The 22,985-nt window shown below is 42.2% G+C and overlaps 1 protein-coding gene across 2 annotated transcripts; it reads left to right on the forward strand.

The window, feature by feature from the left end:
* Positions 1 to 1,528: 1,528 nt before the first annotated feature.
* On the forward strand, positions 1,529 to 22,964 carry abi3.L (ABI family member 3 L homeolog). Of its 2 annotated transcripts, none has more exons than XM_041576885.1 (10): positions 1,529 to 1,877; positions 3,079 to 3,246; positions 3,869 to 4,045; positions 5,325 to 5,410; positions 6,060 to 6,131; positions 6,411 to 6,535; positions 10,371 to 10,475; positions 14,159 to 14,251; positions 14,812 to 14,925; positions 22,878 to 22,964. In XM_041576885.1, the coding sequence occupies exons 1-9, from the start codon at positions 1,740 to 1,742 to the stop codon at positions 14,877 to 14,879; spliced, it is 1,032 nt and encodes a 343-aa protein (XP_041432819.1). In that variant the 5' UTR covers positions 1,529 to 1,739; the 3' UTR covers positions 14,880 to 14,925; positions 22,878 to 22,964. The 2 variants fall into 2 exon arrangements, with proteins under 2 accessions (XP_041432819.1, XP_018090288.1); XM_018234799.2 differs by lacking the exon at positions 22,878 to 22,964 and adding an exon at positions 15,428 to 15,770.
* Positions 22,965 to 22,985: the final 21 nt, after the last annotated feature.

Consider the following 22,985-nt stretch of genomic DNA (forward strand, 5'->3'; position numbering starts at 1 on the left):
TAGCAAGAAGGAAGGAGCCATTTTGTGGACACTGTTATTAAGACAAGTCTTGTATCATCTCAGAATCTTATTTGTGCACCAGAATGAGGGACCTGATGTCCATCCCCATGTTCTGGTTACACAATTAAATGGTGAAGAGAACGGGGGAAAGTAGGGAGAGCAGTGACATGTAGGAAGTGCTGAATGGAAAGTGAAAGTAATTGTCTAAGGCATAGAGGAGGGGCAGACAATATTTGATTGACAGCTGAGATCTTAAAATGAGTTTACAACAACTATGAATGTTTTAATAAAAAAAAGAATTTGTATTTCAAGTTTCATTTGAAAAGGACTTTTATTATACAGCTTTTTATGTCTTGGTGACTGGTCCCCTTTAAGCTCAGGGTTAAAGTCCGTGTTGTATACAACCAATTTCAATTTGTGGTCTGTTTTAATTGTCTTGTGCAGTCAAATGTGTGTGTTTGAGTTACATGTATATAATCAGACTTTGTGTTTCTTTGTGAGAGTCCGGGTGTGTGGAAAGTCTATTTGTGCACATTTTTGTGAATGGTTGTGTTTTTCTAAAAGGAAGTGGTTTCACTTCCCATTATCTGTTCTGATAGACCCAGTAAAACATATTGCACATCCACCATGAAATAATAATATTCGATATTCGGTTTTCAACGCAATAGACCATGCCCAACTCAAATCGGCCCTCAAAACCCTGAATCAGTGTAGAATTATTAGAACCAGATAAACCAAAGCTCTATTTATACACACCCAATTCATAATGAAATCTGACGGATATAAAAAGGAAGGAGACGTTTTTAGCTATTTATAACCTGATCATTCGGCCTCAATGTGGCAAACATGGCCAAGACCAAGAGCTGTGAATGTTCAATTCTGAAGCATCCGTGGTGATTAAATGTGTCCGTCCCTAGTGTAAGGCATCACAGAAATAAGTTATGATCTTAAATACCCCGATTTGGGTTTCACAAGGGATCGGTACCAGTAACCAGCCCCACACTTTACTGTGTGTAAAGTAAGAGATGACTTTTGGTGGGTGCCAAACAGTGGACAAGTCAGTCATCTTAAAAGACAGAAAGGATGAGATTGAGGCCTCTGGGTTGGGTATTAGGGTATTCTATTCTAGTTCCTCAGTGGAGCCCGTCCCAACCCTTGAACCCCCATGACTTGGTTTCCGCTGAAGTCAGTAGGCACTCCCCAATGACTAAATTATACACCATAATATAAACCCCTTTACAAGAACTATATGAGCAAACTCTAACTCGGTCATGGGAGTAGGTATACTTGGGGGGAAGCGATGTTAACATATTTCTTTTTAAATTTGTTGAGTATAATGTCTCTTTCTGCCCTATAGTGCTCTCCACCAGCACAACAGCACTCGGAGAGACCCATGTTGCTTCTTCCCACTCACTAAAGGTTAGTACTGCTCTTACTATTCTTACATGTTCAAGCAAGATCCATTTGAGAATACAGTATGAGATCAAAGCCAAATAGCATGCAGGCCCCCAAGTGGCTGCACAGCAACGTTAGCTATGGCTATAATGTGTTTATAGGCAACTGATGGACAACAATGGGAAGAGTGGTGAGAATGTACATACAATGCAGATCTCTGTGTCAGCTCTTGCCACAGTCACTGTCTCAGCACACTCTACATTGTGGTTTATGCTGAGGAAGTGCCTCGGAGCCGCAGTCTCTTTCTCACAGTCGACGCGCTCACTGAGAACAGCAGCAGAACAATGTCTGATGCCTCAAGTACTGAGAGAGAGGCCCCGAGACACAGCCCCAGAGAAGTAACTGCAGTGAGACAAGCTCTGAGAGACAGCTACGCCAACCTGCACAATGTTGCCGACTACTGTGAGAAGAACTACATGGAGGTGAGTGGGTGCTGTGAGTGGGTGGGAGAATGCATTGGTTGAAATCTAGAAGTAGAGTGGAGAGAAAGTCTAGAAGTGGAGTGGAGAGAAACTCTAGAAATAGAGAGAAAAAATAGAAAGAAATGACCTGCCAATGGAAATTGCCCAGACCGGGGGTGTAGGTGGTTTGTGCTGAGGGTCTATGTCGGTGCTGCTGGACTCTTAGCTGGGAGAATACATTGGCTGAAGTCTAGAAGTAGAGAGTGGAGAGAGAGAGTCTAGTAGTAGAGAGAAAACCCAGAAAGAAATGACCTGCCAATGACTGAGCAGCTAGAAATGTCAAAGAGACACTAGAGACAGCAACACACAGACAGTCTTCTAAGGTGACTCACAAGTGTAATGGAAATTGCCCAGACTGATGGTGTAGGTGGTTTGTGCTGGAGGTCTAAGTCGGTGCTGCCTGTTTAAGAGATGACAATTGACTAAAGAGGCCTATATAGTTACATAGTTAGTTACATAGTTAAATCGGGTTGAAAAAAAGACAAAGTCCATCAAGTTCAACCCCTCCAAATGGAAACCAGCCCCATACACATACCCCTCCCTACTTTTAATTAAATTCTATATACCCATATCTATACTAACTATAGAGTTTAGTATCACAATAGCCTTTGTATTATGTCTGTCCAAGAAATCATCCAAGTCCCTCTTATAGTCATTAACTGAATCATCACCCGGCAGTGCATTCCCCAACCTCACTGTCCTCACTGTGATGAACCCCCTACTCTGTTCCTTTAAATGAAACTTCTTTTCCTCTAGTCTGAAGGGGAGGCCTCTGGTACGTGATTCTCTTTATGGGTAAAAAGGTCCCCTGCTATTTGTCTATAATGTCCTCTAATGTACTTGTAAAGTCTAATCATGACCCCTCACAAGCGCCTTTTTTCCAGAGAAAACAACCCCAACCTTGTCAGTCTCCCCTCATAATTTAACTCTTCCCTCCCTCTAACCAGTTTAGTTGCACTTAGTCTCTGCACTCTCTCCAGCTCAATGATGTTCCAGCTATTGGCAAACTAGTGGTCCAGGCACCATAGAATCCTGGGAGCTTTAGTGCAGGAGTAACTGGCCTGGCAAGATGGTGCTGGCTTTACCAGACAATACTTTTTAAGACTTTTCCCAATATACTCTTTTTCTCTCTAACTGCTCTTACTAACCGATTATCTCCCAGGCCTCTGACAAGAAAAAGGCATTACAGGACACCATGTCACTTGTCACTCAGACACTGGCCAGCGTGGCCTCTCATGTAGGGATGGTGGCCCGAGAAATGCTGCTGATATTGCAAGAGCAGAGCCAGATCCTTCACCAGCATGAGAACAACGTGTGGAACATCTCACAGGTACATAAGTCGAACCCCATCTATATAAGCTTTTGGTAGCACATCTTTGAGGTTGGACGTGATCTTGGTAGGCACTGTTTGCATGGAGGGAATTTTCAACAAAAATTCATAGAGACCTAGATACAATTAGGGAAAACTAGCATGATTAGTGTCATTAGCTGCCTCAATATGGTTTTTGCTGTTGAACTGATGTGTGGGAAACACACCTTTGGCCTAGTTGTAGATGTTGACATTTGAGAATAGGAGGACACTCCTGAGCCTCTTGTCATTTTGTTTACCCCCCAAATGCTGATTTGCAAAGGGAAGATGGCTACTTGTTACAACTATTATTTTGGTTACAACAAGCTGGTAGAAGCTTGAGGGAAACGTGGTGTGGCAGGGAGAACCTAAAAAACACCCCACACAAATGGATGTCAACCAATCAAATGTTGGCTTTCATTGTTCTACCTAAATCTAGTCCAAAAAACCCAATCACTGATTGGTTGCTAGTGGTTTCCATGGTTTATGGAATTTTGAGGAGCACTGTGTTTAGATAATAGCTCTTCAACAGCAGGTGAGTAAGTTACCTGCTGATCACCATTTGATCATCATCATCATTTGATACCTGTCTCTTCCTTTAAAGAAGTTAGATATTCACGTGGAGAAGGCCTCCCGCCAGAAAATAGGGTCTCTGGCATCCAGAAAGAAAAGGTTGCAGGCTCAGAAAATACTGACTGAGGGGAACCAAGCCCCACACCCGGCGTATACCAGGATTCCAATCAATTTTAAAAGCCTGGATCAAACCGGTCATGGAATTACGGTAAGAATATTGGGTTTGATTAGCTACAGCGAGGGCATTCCAGTGGAACCCTCTACTTGCTGTCTGCCCTATGGCTGTAGATAAATACAGGGATTCGTTGTGCCCAATAGCACTGGGCACCTAGTACCCCATTGATTGACCCACACAAGGTTCAGGGCTTTTTAATATTTTCTTCTCCTTGGTGTCTTCACTTCTAATTGACACTAAATACTAAGGGATGCCTAAGGTAAACCAATTCAAGTGAAGAGGTAAAGGACATGACATTTTATTGGAGTTGATTTAAGGAACAGAAAACGCATGTTCGTTCAAGTAAGCTGTTGTGTCACCGGCGCCTCTGTTAACCACAGGGCGAGGATTGAGAAAGCACAGAGAGAGAAGTGGTTTGGGAGGACAAAAATAGGTGCTACAAGTGAGTGAGAAGTTCCCCATTCTTGAGACTACTAATCTCCTGCTGTTGTAACACATAACAGAAATAATCTGATGTGCACCAGCCAAGAGATCCTCAAAGACTGAATATCAGACGAACTACCAACAAAACAGGTCAACCCACTAGTATAGAATCCCAGCCCTATGTACAGTATATTAAGTGCCAGCCCTACCACCAAGGGATCCTGCTGTGCAATACACTTGACACCCTCTGACATCAAAGCCCCTAGCTCTTGTCTTTGAATCGCCCGAGAAGTATTCTCCCAGTTTTGAAGTATTAGGGAGAATATAGAAAAATAGAGAATCAATAAGCAGAATCTAAGAACACTGGGTGCCGAACTGTGGAGGTTGGCCCCTAGGAGATGCTTGGAGAAGTGGCTCAATCTGAAGGCAAGTGAGGATGAGAGTTAAGAAGAATGGCAATTGCTATCCAAGAGACACCAGCTTGGAGGTCAGTTCGGTTGCATTAGGGGTTATTCTGTTTACATATTTAGTTGAGCTAAGGAAACCCTGACCAAAGGTTGCACCTTCATGGGGGGGGCTTTAATCATCACTGTTTTAGAGATTAATCCACCCTCTCAAACATGGACTATAAACTGCCACCTGATCTCTTGGCTCAATGACCTTCTGCGGCTTGATTGTCTGTATTTTCTTCCTATTCAGTTTCCTCTTTTGGTTCATTCTCATTCTAAGACACAGTTCTTATTCGAACCTCTGGGTCCCTCTACTGCTGGGACCCAGTGCAACTGCCATGTTTATCTCCATCTCCACCCCTAAGTTGACTATCCTTCCACCACAAACATTTTTGTGATGATATTGTATATGTACACTATGCCGATTTAATTCTCCACAGGAATCTGACTGCCAGCTATCAAAAACAGGAACCATGTCTCGCAGGGCTAGTTCAAAATCACTGGCAAACTCACAGGGTACCCTGGGGTAAGTACCTGAGATCTATACATTCTATATTTTTCTTTATAGACTGGACTAATTCTATTAGCAGTGACTGGAATTTTGCTCAACCATCAACATCAGGGATGTATCTAGATCTTGAGTCTTGGCATATGATAAGGTTCTTCAAAAATTTTCTCCACTGTTGAAGGTTCAGGGGTTAAAGGCCATTCTCTATACTTGCACTGCACATAGCATTTGTATCTAGACAAGGCCTGAAGTGAAAGAACGGCCATGTCCTACTTGTGTGATGGCCATACTGACATGGACACAACTTGAGATATCTGGAAAAAGGCATGTATCTAAATGCTGACTGGCCTGTGAGCTGATTGGTCACATAGATACACATTCAATGAATATCTTATGGAAAGTAGACTCATCATTTCGAAAAATAGTCTTTTCTTGCCCACACTGACTACAGGTAATTAAAGGGAACATTGCTGCCAAGCTGAGCATTATAATGGCTGTTTTAACCCATGACGGATTATGATTGGCCAGTGCTCTGGAGGGGAACTGAAAAATGTCTCCATTGTCTTTTTGAAGACACTCTACGTCTTCTATGGCTGCACATAGGTACAGTGGTTTTATTATTGGTGTTGTTGACAATATAAACTTTAATGTACTTTGGATTTCTTAGGAGAAGTCTTCGGATTATAGACCCAGTTCTTGTACCACAGATACCTGAGATGACACCTCCATCTACCCCACCGTAAGTTTGTTATTGTACCCCCCTCTCAAAGCCATCACCAACTCCAATACTGTCCATCCTAGACCCAATACATTTTAGGTCTGAAAGAAGCAAACCATTGGGGTAACAGAAAACTAGGAGGTATTCTCATTCTGTGGGAGGGGATAAAAATGCTAGAAATGCCCCCCCCCACTAAAACTCATTGGTCCAGTCTAGGGATAGGCATGAAGCTTGGCGGTGATTCCCATTGACTGTAGTCTCTCTCTCTTTAGTCTCTCTCAATATTTGATTCCTTTGCAGAGTTTGGAACAGCACTTCTCCACTTGTGGACACTACAATCATGGAACTTCTTCCTCCCCCGCCTCCTGTTTTCCCTCAGGAATCTTACCCTCTTCTTCAGGGAGAAAACCACATATCAAAAAGCAGTAAGTACGGAAACATCAAGGCATTTACCACCCAAACACCTGGATATTCATCACCCAAACACCTAGACATTCCCCGCTGAAACACCCATTCACCTCCTAAACACCCGGACATTCACCTCTTAAACACCTGGACATTTACAGTACCTCCAAAACACCCGGACATTCACTTTCTAAACACCTGGACTTTCACCTCCTAAACACCCGGACTTTCACCTCCTAAACACACAGACATTCACCTCCTAAACACCCGGATATTCATCACCCAAACACCTAGACATTCCCCGCTGAAACACCCAGACATTCACTTCCTAAACAACCGGACTTTCACTTCCTAAACACCCGGAATTTAACCTCCTAAACACCCGGACATTCACCGCCTAAACACCCGGACATTCACCTCCTAAACACCTGGATATTCACCTCCTAAACACCCGGATATTCATCACCCAAACACCTAGACATTCCCCGCTGAAACACCCAGACATTCATCTCCTAAACACCCGGACTTTCACTTCCTAAACACCCGGACTTTCAACTCCTAAACACCCGGACATTCACCTCCTAAACACCCGGACTTTCACTTCCTAAACACTCGGACCTTCACTGCCTAAACACCCGGATATTCATCACCCAAACACCTAGACATTCCCCGCTGAAACCCCCGGACATTCACTTCCTAAACACCCGGACTTTCACTTCCTAAACACCCAGACATTCACCGCCTAAACACCCCGACATTCACCTCCTAAACACCCGGACTTTCACCTCCTAAACACCTGGATATTCACCTCCTAAACACCCGGATATTCATCACCCAAACACCTAGACATTCCCCGCTGAAACACCCAGACATTTATCTCCTAAACACCCGGACTTTCACTTCCTAAACACCCGGACTTTCACTTCCTAAACACCCGGACATTCAACTCCTAAACACCCGGACTTTCACTTCCTAAACACCTGGATATTCACCTCCTAAACACCCGGATATTCATCACCCAAACACTTAGACATTCCCCGCTGAAACACCCAGACATTCATCTCCTAAACACCCAGACATTCACCTCCTAAACACCCGGACATTCACTGCCTAAACACCCGGACTTTCACCTCCTAAACCCCCGGACATTAAACTCCTAAATACTCGGACATTCAACTCCTAAACACCCGGACATTCACCTCCTAAACACACGGACATTCACCTCCTAAACACCCGGACATTCACCTCCTAAACACCCGGACATTCACCTCCTAAACACCCGGACATTCACTTCCTAAACACCCGGACATTCACTTCCTAAACACCCGGACTTTCACTTCCTAAACACCCGGACATTCACCGCCTAAACACCCGGACATTCACGGCCTAAACACCCCGACATTCACCTCCTAAACACCCGGACTTTCACCTCCTAAACACCTGGATATTCACCTCCTAAACACCCGGATATTCATCACCCAAACACCTAGACATTCCCCGCTGAAACACCCAGACATTTATCTCCTAAACACCCGGACTTTCACTTCCTAAACACCCGGACTTTCACTTCCTAAACACCCGGACATTCATCTCCTAAACACCCAGACATTCACTGCCTAAACACCCAGACATTCATCTCCTAAACACCCAGACATTCACTGCCTAAACACCCGGACTTTCACCTCCTAAACCCCCGGACATTAAACTCCTAAATACTCGGACATTCAACTCCTAAACACCCGGACATTCACCTCCTAAACACACGGACATTCACCTCCTAAACACCCGGACATTCACCTCCTAAACACCCGGACATTCACTTCCTAAACACCCGGACATTCACTTCCTAAACACCCGGACATTCACTTCCTAAACACCCGGACTTTCACTTCCTAAACACCCGGACATTCACCGCCTAAACACCCGGACATTCACGGCCTAAACACCCCGACATTCACCTCCTAAACACCCGGACTTTCACCTCCTAAACACCTGGATATTCACCTCCTAAACACCCAGATATTCATCACCCAAACACCTAGACATTCCCCGCTGAAACACCCAGACATTTATCTCCTAAACACCCGGACTTTCACTTCCTAAACACCCGGACATTCAACTCCTAAACACCCGGACTTTCACTTCCTAAACACCTGGATATTCACCTCCTAAACACCCGTATATTCATCACCCAAACACTTAAACATTCCCTGCTGAAACACCCAGACATTCATCTCCTAAACACCCAGACATTCACTGCCTAAACACCCGGACTTTCACCTCCTAAACCCCCGGACATTAAACTCCTAAATACTCGGACATTCAACTCCTAAACACCCGGACATTCACCTCCTAAACACACGGACATTCACCTCCTAAACACCCGGACATTCACCTCCTAAACACCCGGACATTCACCTCCTAAACACCCGGACATTCACTTCCTAAACACCCGGAAATTCACTTCCTAAACACCCGGACATTCACTTCCTAAACACCCGGACTTTCACTTCCTAAACACCCGGACATTCACGGCCTAAACACCCCGACATTCACCTCCTAAACACCCGGACTTTCACCTCCTAAACACCTGGATATTCACCTCCTAAACACCCGGATATTCATCACCCAAACACCTAGACATTCCCCGCTGAAACACCCAGACATTTATCTCCTAAACACCCGGACTTTCACTTCCTAAACACCCGGACATTCAACTCCTAAACACCCGGACTTTCACTTCCTAAACACCTGGATATTCACCTCCTAAACACCCGTATATTCATCACCCAAACACTTAAACATTCCCTGCTGAAACACCCACACATTCATCTCCTAAACACCCAGACATTCACTGCCTAAACACCCGGACTTTCACCTCCTAAACCCCCGGACATTAAACTCCTAAACACCCGGACTTTCACTTCCTAAACACCCGGACTTTCACTTCCTAAACACCCGGACATTCACCTCCTAAACACACGGACATTCACTTCCTAAACACCCGGACATTCACTTCCTAAACACCCGGACATTCACTTCCTAAACACCCGGACTTTCACTTCCTAAACACCCGGACATTCACCTCCTAAACACCCAGACATTTATTGCCCAGACATTCAGCACCCAAACCCATGAAATCATTCTCACACTGAGCCGGAGCGTTAGAAATGTTCTTTGGTTCAGGAAATATCAGCAAATGAAATGTTGATCTTTCTGCTTCGGTTGGATTAGCTGATATAAATTGCAATGTTTGTCCTGGGTTTTATAATCCAATTAGCTGTTGCTTTCATTATTGAAGCTGCACCATACGAGTAAAAGAGAACAGTTGCTTAAATGGACGTTACATTTCCCCATGTTGCAACACTGCCCCCTACAGTTCTTCTGCTGAATTACTCACCACTTGCAGATCAGCACTGCGTCCCACCAGCACATGCAAAATGTAATTTTTTAGTTCCCCTCTATGGGGCTGATTCACAAAAGGTTTTGTGCCTTATTTAAGATGCGTTATTTATGCAACGATTCATCTCGACGTATTTCCGCAAGTGTTAATAGACATATCGCAAGCGTTAATGCTACATTTCTGCACAGCGGTATTCTAATCTCATTGTGATACTTATACAATAGAATTAATCCTTTTCACGAACATCTTTTAAGTGATAAAAGACTAAAATAGTGCGATAATTACTGTGAAATGTATCAGCTCCCAGGACTAGGCGTTTCTAAACAACATCAGATGAATTAATAGAGGAAGATGTGGAGTACAAGCCACTGTTTTATTATTACACAGAAAAAGGAAATCAGGTTTAAAAATGTCTCTGAGACTGTGATATTGTTCTCCCCTTTCATTGCCAGTTTCCAATTTTCCCGACTTCATCTCAGACCTGGAATTCAGTGACTTTCCTCCTCCTCTGGCCTCTAATGACACTGTCGGAATTCCCAGCCTCACCTCAGTGGAAGGTAATGTTTCCTTTATCTGCAGCTCCAAATTCACAAATTATTCACTGAAACCTGTCCCAGCTGCCATATAAAGGCACAAGGCTGCAGGCTGAGTTATACAGGGAACTCTGAGTATCACTCATGTATTATAAGGGATAATGTACCCCCTACTGTAAATGATAAGGATATTAGAAGTCACTGAGGGGTTGTTCTGTGACCATATAAAGACACAAGGCTGCAGGCTGAGTTATACAGGGAACTCTGAGTATCACTCATGTATTATAAGGGATAATGTACCCCCTACTGTAAATGATAAGGATATTAGAAGTCACTGAGGGGTTGTTCTGTGACCATATAAAGTCACAAGGCTGCAGGCTGAGTTATACAGGGAACTCTGAGTATCACTCATGTATTATAAGGGATAATGTACCCCCTACTGTAAATGATAAGGATATTAGAAGTCACTGAGGGGTTGTTCTGTGACCATATAAAGTCACAAGGCTGCAGGCTGAGTTATACAGGGAACTCTGAGTATCACTCATGTATTATAAGGGATAATGTACCCCCTACTGTAAATGATAAGGATATTAGAAGTCACTGAGGGGTTGTTCTGTGACCATATAAAGTCACAAGGCTGCAGGCTGAGTTATACAGGGAACTCTATCACTCATGTATTATAAGGGATAATGTACCCCCTACTGTAAATGATAAGGATATTAGAAGTCACTGAGGGGTTGTTCTGTGACCATATAAAGACACAAGGCTGCAGGCTGAGTTATACAGGGAACTCTGAGTATCACTCATGTATTATAAGGGATAATGTACCCCCTACTGTAAATGATAAGGATATTAGAAGTCACTGAGGGGTTGTTCTGTGACCATATAAAGTCACAAGGCTGCAGGCTGAGTTATACAGGGAACTCTGAGTATCACTCATGTATTATAAGGGATAATGTACCCCCTACTGTAAATGATAAGGATATTAGAAGTCACTGAGGGGTTGTTCTGTGACCATATAAAGGCACAAGGCTGCAGGCTGAGTTATACAGGGAACTCTGAGTATCACTCATGTATTATAAGGGATAATGTACCCCCTACTGTAAATGATAAGGATATTAGAAGTCACTGAGAGGTTGTTCTGTGACCATATAAAGGCACAAGGCTGCAGGCTGAGTTATACAGGGAACTCTGAGTATCACTCATGTATTATAATTGATAATGTACCCCCTACTGTAAATGATAAGGATATTAGAAGTCACTGAGGGGTTGTTCTGTGACCATATAAAGGCACAAGGCTGCAGGCTGAGTTATACAGGGAACTCTGAGTATCACTCATGTATTATAAGGGATAATGTACCCCCTACTGTAAATGATAAGGATATTAGAAGTCACTGAGGGGTTGTTCTGTGACCATATAAAGACACAAGGCTGCAGGCTGAGTTATACAGGGAACTCTGAGTATCACTCATGTATTATAAGGGATAATGTACCCCCTACTGTAAATGATAAGGATATTAGAAGTCACTGAAGGGTTGTTCTGTGACCATATAAAGGCACAAGGCTGCAGGCTGAGTTATACAGGGAACTCTGAGTATCACTCATGTATTATAATTGATAATGTACCCCCTACTGTAAATGATAAGGATATTAGAAGTCACTGAGGGGTTATTCTGTGCAATATAAAGGCACAAGGCTGCAGGCTGAGTTATACAGGGAACTCTGAGTATCACTCATGTATTATAAGGGATAATGTACCCCCTACTGTAAATGATAAGGATATTAGAAGTCACTGAGGGGTTGTTCTGTGACCATATAAAGACACAAGGCTGCAGGCTGAGTTATACAGGGAACTCTGAGTATCACTCATGTATTATAATTGATAATGTACCCCCTACTGTAAATGATAAGGATATTAGAAGTCACTGAGGGGTTGTTCTGTGACCATATAAAGGCACAAGTCTGCAGGCTGAGTTATACAGGGAACTCTGAGTATCACTCATGTATTATAAGGGATAATGTACCCCCTACTGTAAATGATAAGGATATTAGAAGTCACTGAGGGGTTGTTCTGTGACCATATAAAGGCACAAGGCTGCAGGCTGAGTTATACAGGGAACTCTGAGTATCACTCATGTATTATAAGGGATAATGTACCCCCTACTGTAAATGATAAGGATATTAGAAGTCACTGAAGGGTTGTTCTGTGACCATATAAAGGCACAAGGCTGCAGGCTGAGTTATACAGGGAACTCTGAGTATCACTCATGTATTATAATTGATAATGTACCCCCTACTGTAAATGATAAGGATATTAGAAGTCACTGAGGGGTTGTTCTGTGACCATATAAAGGCACAAGGCTGCAGGCTGAGTTATACAGGGAACTCTGAGTATCACTCATGTATTATAAGGGATAATGTACCCCCTACTGTAAATGATAAGGATATTAGAAGTCACTGAGGGGTTGTTCTGTGACCATATAAAGACACAAGGCTGCAGGCTGAGTTATACAGGGAACTCTGAGTATCACTCATGTATTATAAGGGATAATGTACCCCCTACTGTAAATGATAAGGATATTAGAAGTCACTGAAGGGTTGTTCTGTGACCATATAAAGGCACAAGGCTGCAGGCTGAGTTATACAGGGAACTCTGAGTATCACTCATGTATTATAATTGATAATGTACCCCCTACTGTAAATGATAAGGATATTAGAAGTCACTGAGGGGTTATTCTGTGCAATATAAAGGCACAAGGCTGCAGGCTGAGTTATACAGGGAACTCTGAGTATCACTCATGTTATTATAAGGGATAATGTACCCCCTACTGTAAATGATAAGGATATTAGAAGTCACTGAGGGGTTGTTCTGTGACCATATAAAGACACAAGGCTGCAGGCTGAGTTATACAGGGAACTCTGAGTATCACTCATGTATTATAATTGATAATGTACCCCCTACTGTAAATGATAAGGATATTAGAAGTCACTGAGGGGTTGTTCTGTGACCATATAAAGGCACAAGGCTGCAGGCTGAGTTATACAGGGAACTCTGAGTATCACTCATGTATTATAAGGGATAATGTACCCCCTACTGTAAATGATAAGGATATTAGAAGTCACTGAGGGGTTGTTCTGTGACCATATAAAGGCACAAGGCTGCAGGCTGAGTTATACAGGGAACTCTGAGTATCACTCATGTATTATAAGGGATAATGTACCCCCTACTGTAAATGATAAGGATATTAGAAGTCACTGAGGGGTTGTTCTGTGACCATATAAAGGTACAAGGCTGCAGGCTGAGTTATACAGGGAACTCTGAGTATCACTCATGTATTATAAGGGATAATGTACCCCCTACTGTAAATGATAAGGATATTAGAAGTCACTGAGGGGTTGTTCTGTGACCATATAAAGGTACAAGGCTGCAGGCTGAGTTATACAGGGAACTCTGAGTATCACTCATGTATTATAAGGGATAATGTACCCCCTACTGTAAATGATAAGGATATTAGAAGTCACTGAGAGGTTGTTCTGTGACCATATAAAGGCACAAGGCTGCAGGCTGAGTTATACAGGGAACTCTGAGTATCACTCATGTATTATAAGGGATAATGTACCCCCTACTGTAAATGATAAAGTAATAATATTCTCCATTATGTCATTCCACAGTTTTAGCTTAATTTTTCCTTTCCTTTAACTCACAGCCTACGATTCTCTCCTGGATTTCTTTGATCCCGGACTCCTTCCCCCCCCGGCTGATGAGGAAACAAATAATACATCTTGGGCAGCAGACTATGGTAGGTACTGGGTTTTATCATTAGGATGGGACACGTACCGTAGATAAAGTGCCCCAACAAAGAGAACAACTTGTATATGAGTTTGTTATACAATTACAGAGCAATGTCTGCTCCAAGTTTATCAGCCAGACCCAAACGTATGTCGCTGCTCATGAATGAAGCCCTGGGTCCAACGTCTCTGCAGCAAATAAATAACATTGCAGTTGGCAAACTAAACACTAGATGGAGCCAGACAATCACTTCATAATGAATTCAACATTTTCCCATTCTCTGTGACTTTTATTTTGTCCCACATGTATGACCTTTCTCTGCTATTTTATTTCTTCTTGGCTGTAATTAAACCTTCTCAATCCTGCGGATTCCTGTGTTTTCAGCTGTGCAAAGTGCTTGACCCTACGTCGGGGCACAAGGCACTCGCTCCCCTTTCAGTTGACTTAGTAGACCCTGATCAGATATTTGCTTTCCTTTTCTAACGGGACTAGTAAAACCCAGCTGCTGATTGGTTGCTGTTGGCACGAATAATTCCCACTATGACTCTATTTTCTCTGCCCTTCCTGCAGAGCCTCAATTCCCATTTTATCCAGAATCAATGGAAATCCTTCCTCCTCCTCCTCCAGCAGATATTTAGCCAGGGCTTCAAAGTCCGTTCAACGGATGGTCAACCACAGATACTGGTAATGTTACTTTTCTATGTATATAGATAATGTTCCCTAAGGTTATTCAGAGAGCCCATGAAGGCCACCCATCTGGTTTTATCCTGGAGTACCACCAGCCCAGTCCGACACTGGAAAAGTAATCCCATATTTCTGATGTTTTTCCTAACCTGAGGAACATCAGAACAGTCCTCTTTCTTTCTTCTAAAAACTGGAGTTCTGTTGAAAACTGACCAGCAGGTGGCGCTTCATATTAACAGTACACATTTCCCTTAATATCTTGGAATCGTTTAAAAAAAAAAAAAAAAAATGTAAATTTCAAAATGTTTTCATCGGTTTTACATTCATTTGTTTTAAAGGTTTACTTATCCTTTAATACTGTCAGATAATTGTGTAACAGGCATGAATTTAATTAACCACAAAAAGCAACAGCTTCCTTTTTTGCATCATCGATGATAAATGTGTGAACGTAGTAGGGCAATTTGTATCAGGCTGCAAAGTGTGACCTTTTTTTTGGCCTCAGTACGGAATTGATTTATTGGCCGACCTTCAGGGGACGATTGCCCCAGCGCCGGCGGTTAAATGAAGAACGCAGATTGAAATGTTCTGAAAGACCAAAGACACCCACCCCCCGGCTCATTTGTTTCAATGCACAACAATCTTCTACTGATTCCACCAAAAGACAATTTCACTGAAGGCGATGGATCTTTCCATGGTTGAGCTTTTGCCCATAAACCCTTGTCTTGACGTGATTCTGTTTCTTCATCCTACCACACCATGCCATGTCTGTGCACTACTTAGATGTAATATGTTCAATTATTATTATTATTAAAATAAAATAGTCCGATCATTATCATACAATAATACATATAAGGCTTACAGGCTTTTGTTGGTATTCCTCTAGTTCATTTATGAAGGACAATTTGTCCATAATTTTATCAAAAATGCTCCTTTCTTTTTTTCCCTCCCTTCTTCTAGAATTGTCTGGTCCAACTCCTTCTCAAGCTCTGGTGCAACCCGTTTCCACCTCCAGCTCTGGTTTGGGGTGCAAAGTGTTGTGTCTGAAATCTTATTGTCCTGCCATGTAAGGGCCATGGGCTTGGTGGCCAATGAGTAGGAGCTCCTGTAGGGCAATGGGCTTGGTGGCCAATGATTAGGAGCTCCTGTAGGGCCATGGGCTTGGTGGCCAATGAGTAGGAGCTCCTGTAGGGCCATGGGCTTGGTGGCCAATGAGTAGGAGCTCCTGTAGGTGCAAAGTACATCCAAAGTCAAAGACTTAATACCTGCTCAAGGTGTGAAGTCTTGTAGACACTTCATCAAAGGAATGTTGACTTTGATGCCAAATACCTGCATTGGGTTTCTAGCCTCAGATGAACCTCAACTGAAGATGTCTTTATGCATTATGGTTCATCGCATGTTCTTTTTATCAAAACTTAGCGTTTTGGTATTTTGCAGCAGAAACATGTCTTGTACCCTGGTTTGTACAATCTGTACTTTCTATATATGGTTTTCTGGGGTCATCATACTGTTAGGGGGCTTATAACCCAAATGAATGGATCACACACACTGATGGCAAGAAAGATTAGAAAACAGATTTCAATTAGGAAACATTATAAAATTTCATATGACGAGGCCAGCAAAACTGTAATGAGTAATAAGTAAATAAAGGATCACACACAGAAGAGTAGAAAGGACATTAATGAGATAAAGCTATTTCAGTAAATAAGATTATCAGCGCAAGAATCAATAAACTGCCTCGAGCCTGTATTCATAGGGGAATAATGTAACCTCCGACCTGAACACATAGAAGGCTTACAGGCTTTTGTTCCAATTCGATCTCGGCTAAAAATAAATATATAAAAATAGCTCAGGAGCTTGAATATTTGTTAATCCTAAAGCAAGTAAATTATATAGGGAATAATGTACCCCCAATTGTAAAATATAAGGATATTCTAAGTCACTGGGGAGTTCCACGACCCTTTAAAGGGTCTCGAAAGAGCAAACAGATTTTTTTATATTCAATTTTGAAATCTGACATGGGGCTAGACATATTGTCAGTTTCCCAGCTGCCCCAAGTCATGTGACTCTGATAAACTTCAATCACTCTTTACTGCTGTACTGCAAGTTGGAGTAATATCACCCCCCTCCCTTTCCCCCCCTGCAGCCGAACAAAAGAACAATGGGAAGGTAACCAGATAGCAGCTCCCTAACACAAGATAACAGCTGCCTGGTAGATCTAAGAACAACACTCAATAGTAAAATCCAGGTCCCACTGAGACACATTCAGTTACATTGAGAAGGAAAAACAGCAGCCTGCCAAAAAGCATTTCTCTCCTAAAGTGCTGGCACAAGTCACATGACCAGGGGCAGCTGGGAAATTGACAAAATGTCTAGCCCCATGTCAGATTTCAAAATTGAATATAAAAAAATCTGTTTGCTCTTTTGAGAAATGGATTTCAGTGCAGAATTCTGCTGGAGCAGCACTATTAACTGATGTGTTTTGAAAAAAACATGTTTTCTGATGACAGGATCCCTTTAAAGACACAAGGCCGAGTACTTTTATACAGGTCATGGAACTCCAAGGTGGCCACCTTAGTAGTGGGTCATGGAACTCCTTGAGCTCTAAAATCCTCAGGTTAAACTTGCTTTTGGCCTCTCTAGATTTTATCTGTTGAGGTTACTGGAGGCCAGTGCTCCGCACAGTTTAATCTATAACCCCTGACGCGGCAGAAAAGGACAAGGGAACAGTTCAGCTGTAGCAGTGGGTGAAAGATGATAGTGAATGAGAAAATGAGTCACAGGACGGAGAGAGTCATTTTTGAATCACAAAACGTTGTAGACGGACTTCCTTTCCCCTGACTCTCTGTGGTTTGGAATTCACTTTTTTTTAAAAAAAGAAAAGAATATAATAAGAAAAAAAGTCGTTACTCTCTCTTTTAGTTCAGCTGAGCCAAATATTCCGCTTCTTATTTATTTTTTTAAAGTACCCAGAGCTGTGGAGACTGACTCTGAGTCGTGGACTCAGAAATTGCTTCTGACTTCACATCTCTGGGCTGTGGAATTGGTACATAAATCTTCGACTCTGACTCATCAGTTTATGGTCCCTCCTACTCCAGGTACCCAAAATTCTAACTCCACAGCTCTGAGCTGTGGAATTGGTACATAAATCTTTAGATTCTGACTCCGACTCCTCAGTTTACGGTAAATCCAGGTGCCGAAATTGCTTCCGACTCCATGACTCTGACTCCATAGCTGTGGAGTTGGTACATAAATCTTTCTATTTAGTTTATGGTACCTCCTTCTCCAGGTATCCAAACAGGTCCGCGGCTCTGGGCTGTGGAATTGGTACATAAATCTTTTTGACTTCTCAGTTTATGGTAATAAAGCACCTGTTCTGCCTGTATCCCACTTCTGCTTCCCCTTTGGCCTCACCTCCAACCTCCTAGTACCACCTCCTAGTATCACCTCCTAGTACCACCTCCTAGTATCACCTCCTAGTACCACCTCCTAGTATCACCTCCTAGTACCACCTCCTAGTATCACCTTCTAGTACCACCTTCTAGTACCACCTCCTAGTACCACCTTCTAGTACCACCTCCTAGTACTACCTCCTAGTAACACCTCCTAGTACCACCTCCTAGTACCACCTCCTAGTATCACCTCCTAGTACCACCTCCTAGTATCACCTCCTAGTACCACCTCCTAGTATCACCTTCTAGTACCACCTTCTAGTACCACCTCCTAGTACCACCTTCTAGTACCACCTCCTAGTACTACCTCCTAGTAACACCTCCTAGTACCACCTCCTAGTATCACCTCCTAGTACCACCTCCTAGTATCACCTCCTAGTACCACCTCCTAGTATCACCTCCTAGTATCACCTCCTAGTACCACCTCCTAGTATCACCTCCTAGTACCACCTCCTAGTACCACCTTCTAGTACCACCTCCTAGTATCACCTCCTAGTACCACCTCCTAGTATCACCTCCTAGTATCACCTCCTAGTACCACCTCCTAGTATCACCAATGTATCATGGAGGCCTGTGTGCATCCAGTAGCCCCTAATATTTCATGCATGTAGAAAGACACATTTCTATTAGAAAAATATATTTACACATTTTCTGAGAAGAAACGGGAAAGATAAGCAGAATGGTGCAACCACAGGAACAGCACTGGGCCTAAATGCTCTTGAGCCCCTTTTTATTTATCATATACATGGAAATAATCTGATAAAATGGCATATTATAATGAACTCACTTTTTATAACCCAAGAGCCACGAGCAACCAGAAAAAATAGATCCTTATAAACGGTACTTACTGATGTCATCACTCGTCAGCAGAACCGTGTGATGTCACTTGTGTCACATGACTCGTGGAAACGTATGAAGTATAACAAACGACGTAGCTCCAGTTGAAACATATCAGGGTATTAGAACTAGACCAGACTAGGCTCCGTCCAATACAAAAAATAGTTACTAAATAAAAGGTTTAAATATCCTTTAATGTTGTTCAAGCACAATATCCAAACAAAGCCAAGTCTACTCCATAATTCTAGCAGAACGATAGAGATATATATTGTCACATGCTGACATATAAAAATAAATATGTGTATATATATTATTTGCTATATACCAGCTGTTCTTCTGATAACAACCAGCTTTTTATGGCTTTAGCGAGAGCACAATCAATATTCTTAATTATTAACCCTCAAAGACAGATCAAGGCATTGTGCTGTGTCAGTAGAGTGAAGTTGTACCTGGAAAAGCTCAGCACTTTCTTAGCAGAGCCGGGAGATTCCCAGTAATGGAAGGATTATACAATATTCTCTGGCTCTAACATAATAAGGAATAAGGTTACAAAAGGATTTATTGCATTTTATGTATCTAATCCAGTTTCCATTATAGATAAGGAACCAAGTCATGAGTAACCCACGGATAAAACAACATTGAAAGGGTTTGGAATAGGGATCCACTGAATCAAGGATTTGGTTAGGAATTCGGCAAAGGATTTGACCTTTTTTAGCAGGATTTGGTCAAATCCTTCTGCCCGGCCGAAGCAAATCCGAATTTTCGAATCGAATCCTTCTAGAAAGATTCGGCATAATACTGAACCAAATCCTAATTTGCATATGTAAATTAGGGGTGGGAAAGAGAAAACACTTTTTACTTCCTTGTTTTGTGACAAAAAGTCACTCAATTTCCCTCCCCGCCCCTAATTTGCATATGCAAATTAGGATTCGGTTCGGACGGGCAGAAGGATTCGGCCGAATCTGAATCCTGCGGAAAAAGGCCAAATCCTGGCCGAATCACGAACCGAATCCTGGATTCGGTGCATCCCTAATATAGAGCAATAGGAGGAGTTATAGGGAGAGGTATATGGAGCAATAGGAGGAGTTATAGGGAGGGTTATATGGAGCAATAGGAGGAGTTATAGGGAGGGTTACATGGAGCAATAGGAGGAGTTATAGGGAGGGGTATATGGAGCAATAGGAGGAGTTATAGGGAGGGTTACATGGAGCAATAGTAAGAGTTATAGGGAGGGTTATATGGAGCAATAGGAGGGGTTATAGGGAGGGGTTATATGGAGCAATAGGAGGGGTTATAGGGAGGGTTATATGGAGCAATAGGAGGAGTTATAGGGAGGGTTACATGGAGCAATAGGAGGAGTTATAGGGAGGGTTACATGGAGCAATAGTAAGAGTTATAGGGAGGGTTATATGGAGCAATAGGAGGGGTTATAGGGAGGGGTTATATGGAGCAATAGGAGGGGTTATAGGGAGGGTTATATGGAGCAATAGGAGGAGTTATAGGGAGGGTTATATGGAGCAATAGGAGGAGTTATAGGGAGGGTTATGTGGAGCAATAGGAGGAGTTATAGGGAGGGTTATATGGAGCAATAGGAGGAGTTATTGGGAGGGGTATATGGAGCAATAGGAGGAGTTATAGGGAGGGTTATGTGGAGCAATAGGAGGAGTTATAGGGAGGGTTATATGGAGCAATAGGAGGAGTTATAGGGAGGGTTATATGGAGCAATAGGAGGAGTTATAGGGAGGGTTATATGGAGCAATAGGAGGAGTTATTGGGAGGGGTATATGGAGCAATAGGAGGAGTTATAGGGAGGGTTATGGGAGGGTTATATGGAGCAATAGGAGTTATAGGGAGGGTTATATGGAGCAATAGGAGGAGTTATAGGGAGGGTTATATGGAGCAATAGGAGGAGTTATAGGGAGGGTTATATGGAGCAATAGGAGGAGTTATAGGGAGGGTTATATGGAGCAATAGGAGGAGTTATAGGGAGGGTTATATGGAGCAATAAGTAATATGGAGCTACAGGGGATATAACAATTCTAGCAAGTGGTTATTTGAAGCAATGGATAATTTACAAGAATTATAGAGACCAACAGGGCATGTTGGTCTCAAGGTTTCATGTGGGTTGAATGGAGAGGTAGTATCTATTATTGTTATTAACATTTATTTATATAGCGCCAGCAAATTTCTAGCAGAGGAGAAGTAACGACATGAAGCCTAGAAATGTTACAACCTCAAATTTGCAGGTGAAAAATCCTGAGTTCAAGGACATCAAACTAAGAGAACAGAAAAGAATTTGACAACATAAACAGAACTGGTTCAGTTAAAAGAAAAAGTATGTATCTCAATAAAGCAGACTACTTACACTATTACCCTGTGAGTATTTCTGATAAATAACGATGATAATAATAATAACAATAATAAAAAATAATTATAATAATAAACACCTTTTCATTGCTAAGGGCATCCTGTGCTAACATCAAGGGTATTAGTGTTCTGCTGTCTCTCTGCTCTCCCATTGGTTACAACAGGCAAGGGCATATTTACTGCAACCAATCAGCAGCAAGTGATTAGTAAAAGGATATTCAGCCTGGAATTGAATTACTATACAATATTAAAGGGTCCACCCTCACATCTTTATGATAAAAGCAGGGATGTCACGATGCATTTCATAATCAGCATTTCTATTTAGAATCTTCCCTTTAGTCCTAAATGAACAGAATAACGATAAAATACCGGGTACAGAGGAACCCAATGCTTTTAAAAATAAATACAATTTCCTAAAATGCCGTTGTTCCCAAATCCACATCATTGAATCCTTAAAAATTGACAAGGCGGTAGTTTTTTTTTCATATATAAGCGTAAACCCAACCATCTCAAAATATTCCACCCAATGGAACATGATGTCCATGGGGCAAACTTTTGCAGCAGGACCAGTAACCCATATCAACGGATGGTGGTGAATGCCTCCTGCGAATTGGTTGCTTCCAATTACATAACCCAGTGCCAATTTAATTAGTTTTTTTTACACTAACCCTCAAATGTGTATTGTTCTTTACATTTCAGTATTCTTCTGTGTGCAGCACTATGCTATATGTATTCCCTTTAAAATAAAATGGGATTCATTACAATGCTGAAATTTCATTAAAAATAATTATAAAGCCGTGCTTTGATTCTAAATGGGGCGGAACCCTTGACAAGACCATCAAATGCAGGACATTCACCAAGTGAGCACGTGTTTTAGCACCCAAATTGGGTTATCCCAATCATCTGGTCCTCTGGTCAATGATCAGGTAACTCTTGTGCCTCAGACCATGTCCAACAAGGACATAGTCCTTAGCAGTTTCCGTTCTACCCCATCAATATCTGATTGAAAACATTGATTGAGGGGAAGGGATCATTTTGGGACCATAGAGTGGCCAACAGTTGGCCAAGCCATTACCTTATACTGTATATGCCCACCTTAAAGGTCTTTTGCTCTGATGATGGCTCCTGTACAACGGAAGCACAATATGACATACGATAGAATATAAATATGCAGCAATATAGTTCATGATTTCTGTTTGATTTTCTTGCTTTTCAAAAATAGACATTATTGGAAGAGCACAATGGTGTAAAATATTAAGACCCTGTAGTTTACCGGTCCTATGTTTGCTTTCATTCCAGCCTCTTCTTGGGCTGAAGAGGATATTCTGAAGACCCGATCCTTACTGTGATGTATTAAGAATTCTTCAAGATGTGTTCTTCAGTAACAGGAACCTTTGTGGCTGGAAT

The sequence above is a fragment of the Xenopus laevis genome, chromosome 9_10L (genome assembly GCF_017654675.1).
Source record: "Xenopus laevis strain J_2021 chromosome 9_10L, Xenopus_laevis_v10.1, whole genome shotgun sequence".
Classification (NCBI taxonomy): domain Eukaryota; kingdom Metazoa; phylum Chordata; class Amphibia; order Anura; family Pipidae; genus Xenopus; species Xenopus laevis.

Bases quoted from the DNA above. Each gene is read 5' to 3' on its own strand.
- abi3.L (XM_041576885.1), top strand. From the start codon at position 1,740: ATGTCTGATGCCTCAAGTACTGAGAGAGAGGCCCCGAGACACAGCCCC. The intron at 1,878-3,078 runs GTGAGTGGGTGC...ATTATCTCCCAG, and splicing joins GTGAGAAGAACTACATGGAG to GCCTCTGACAAGAAAAAGGC. The intron at 6,132-6,410 runs GTAAGTTTGTTA...ATTCCTTTGCAG, and splicing joins ACACCTCCATCTACCCCACC to AGTTTGGAACAGCACTTCTC.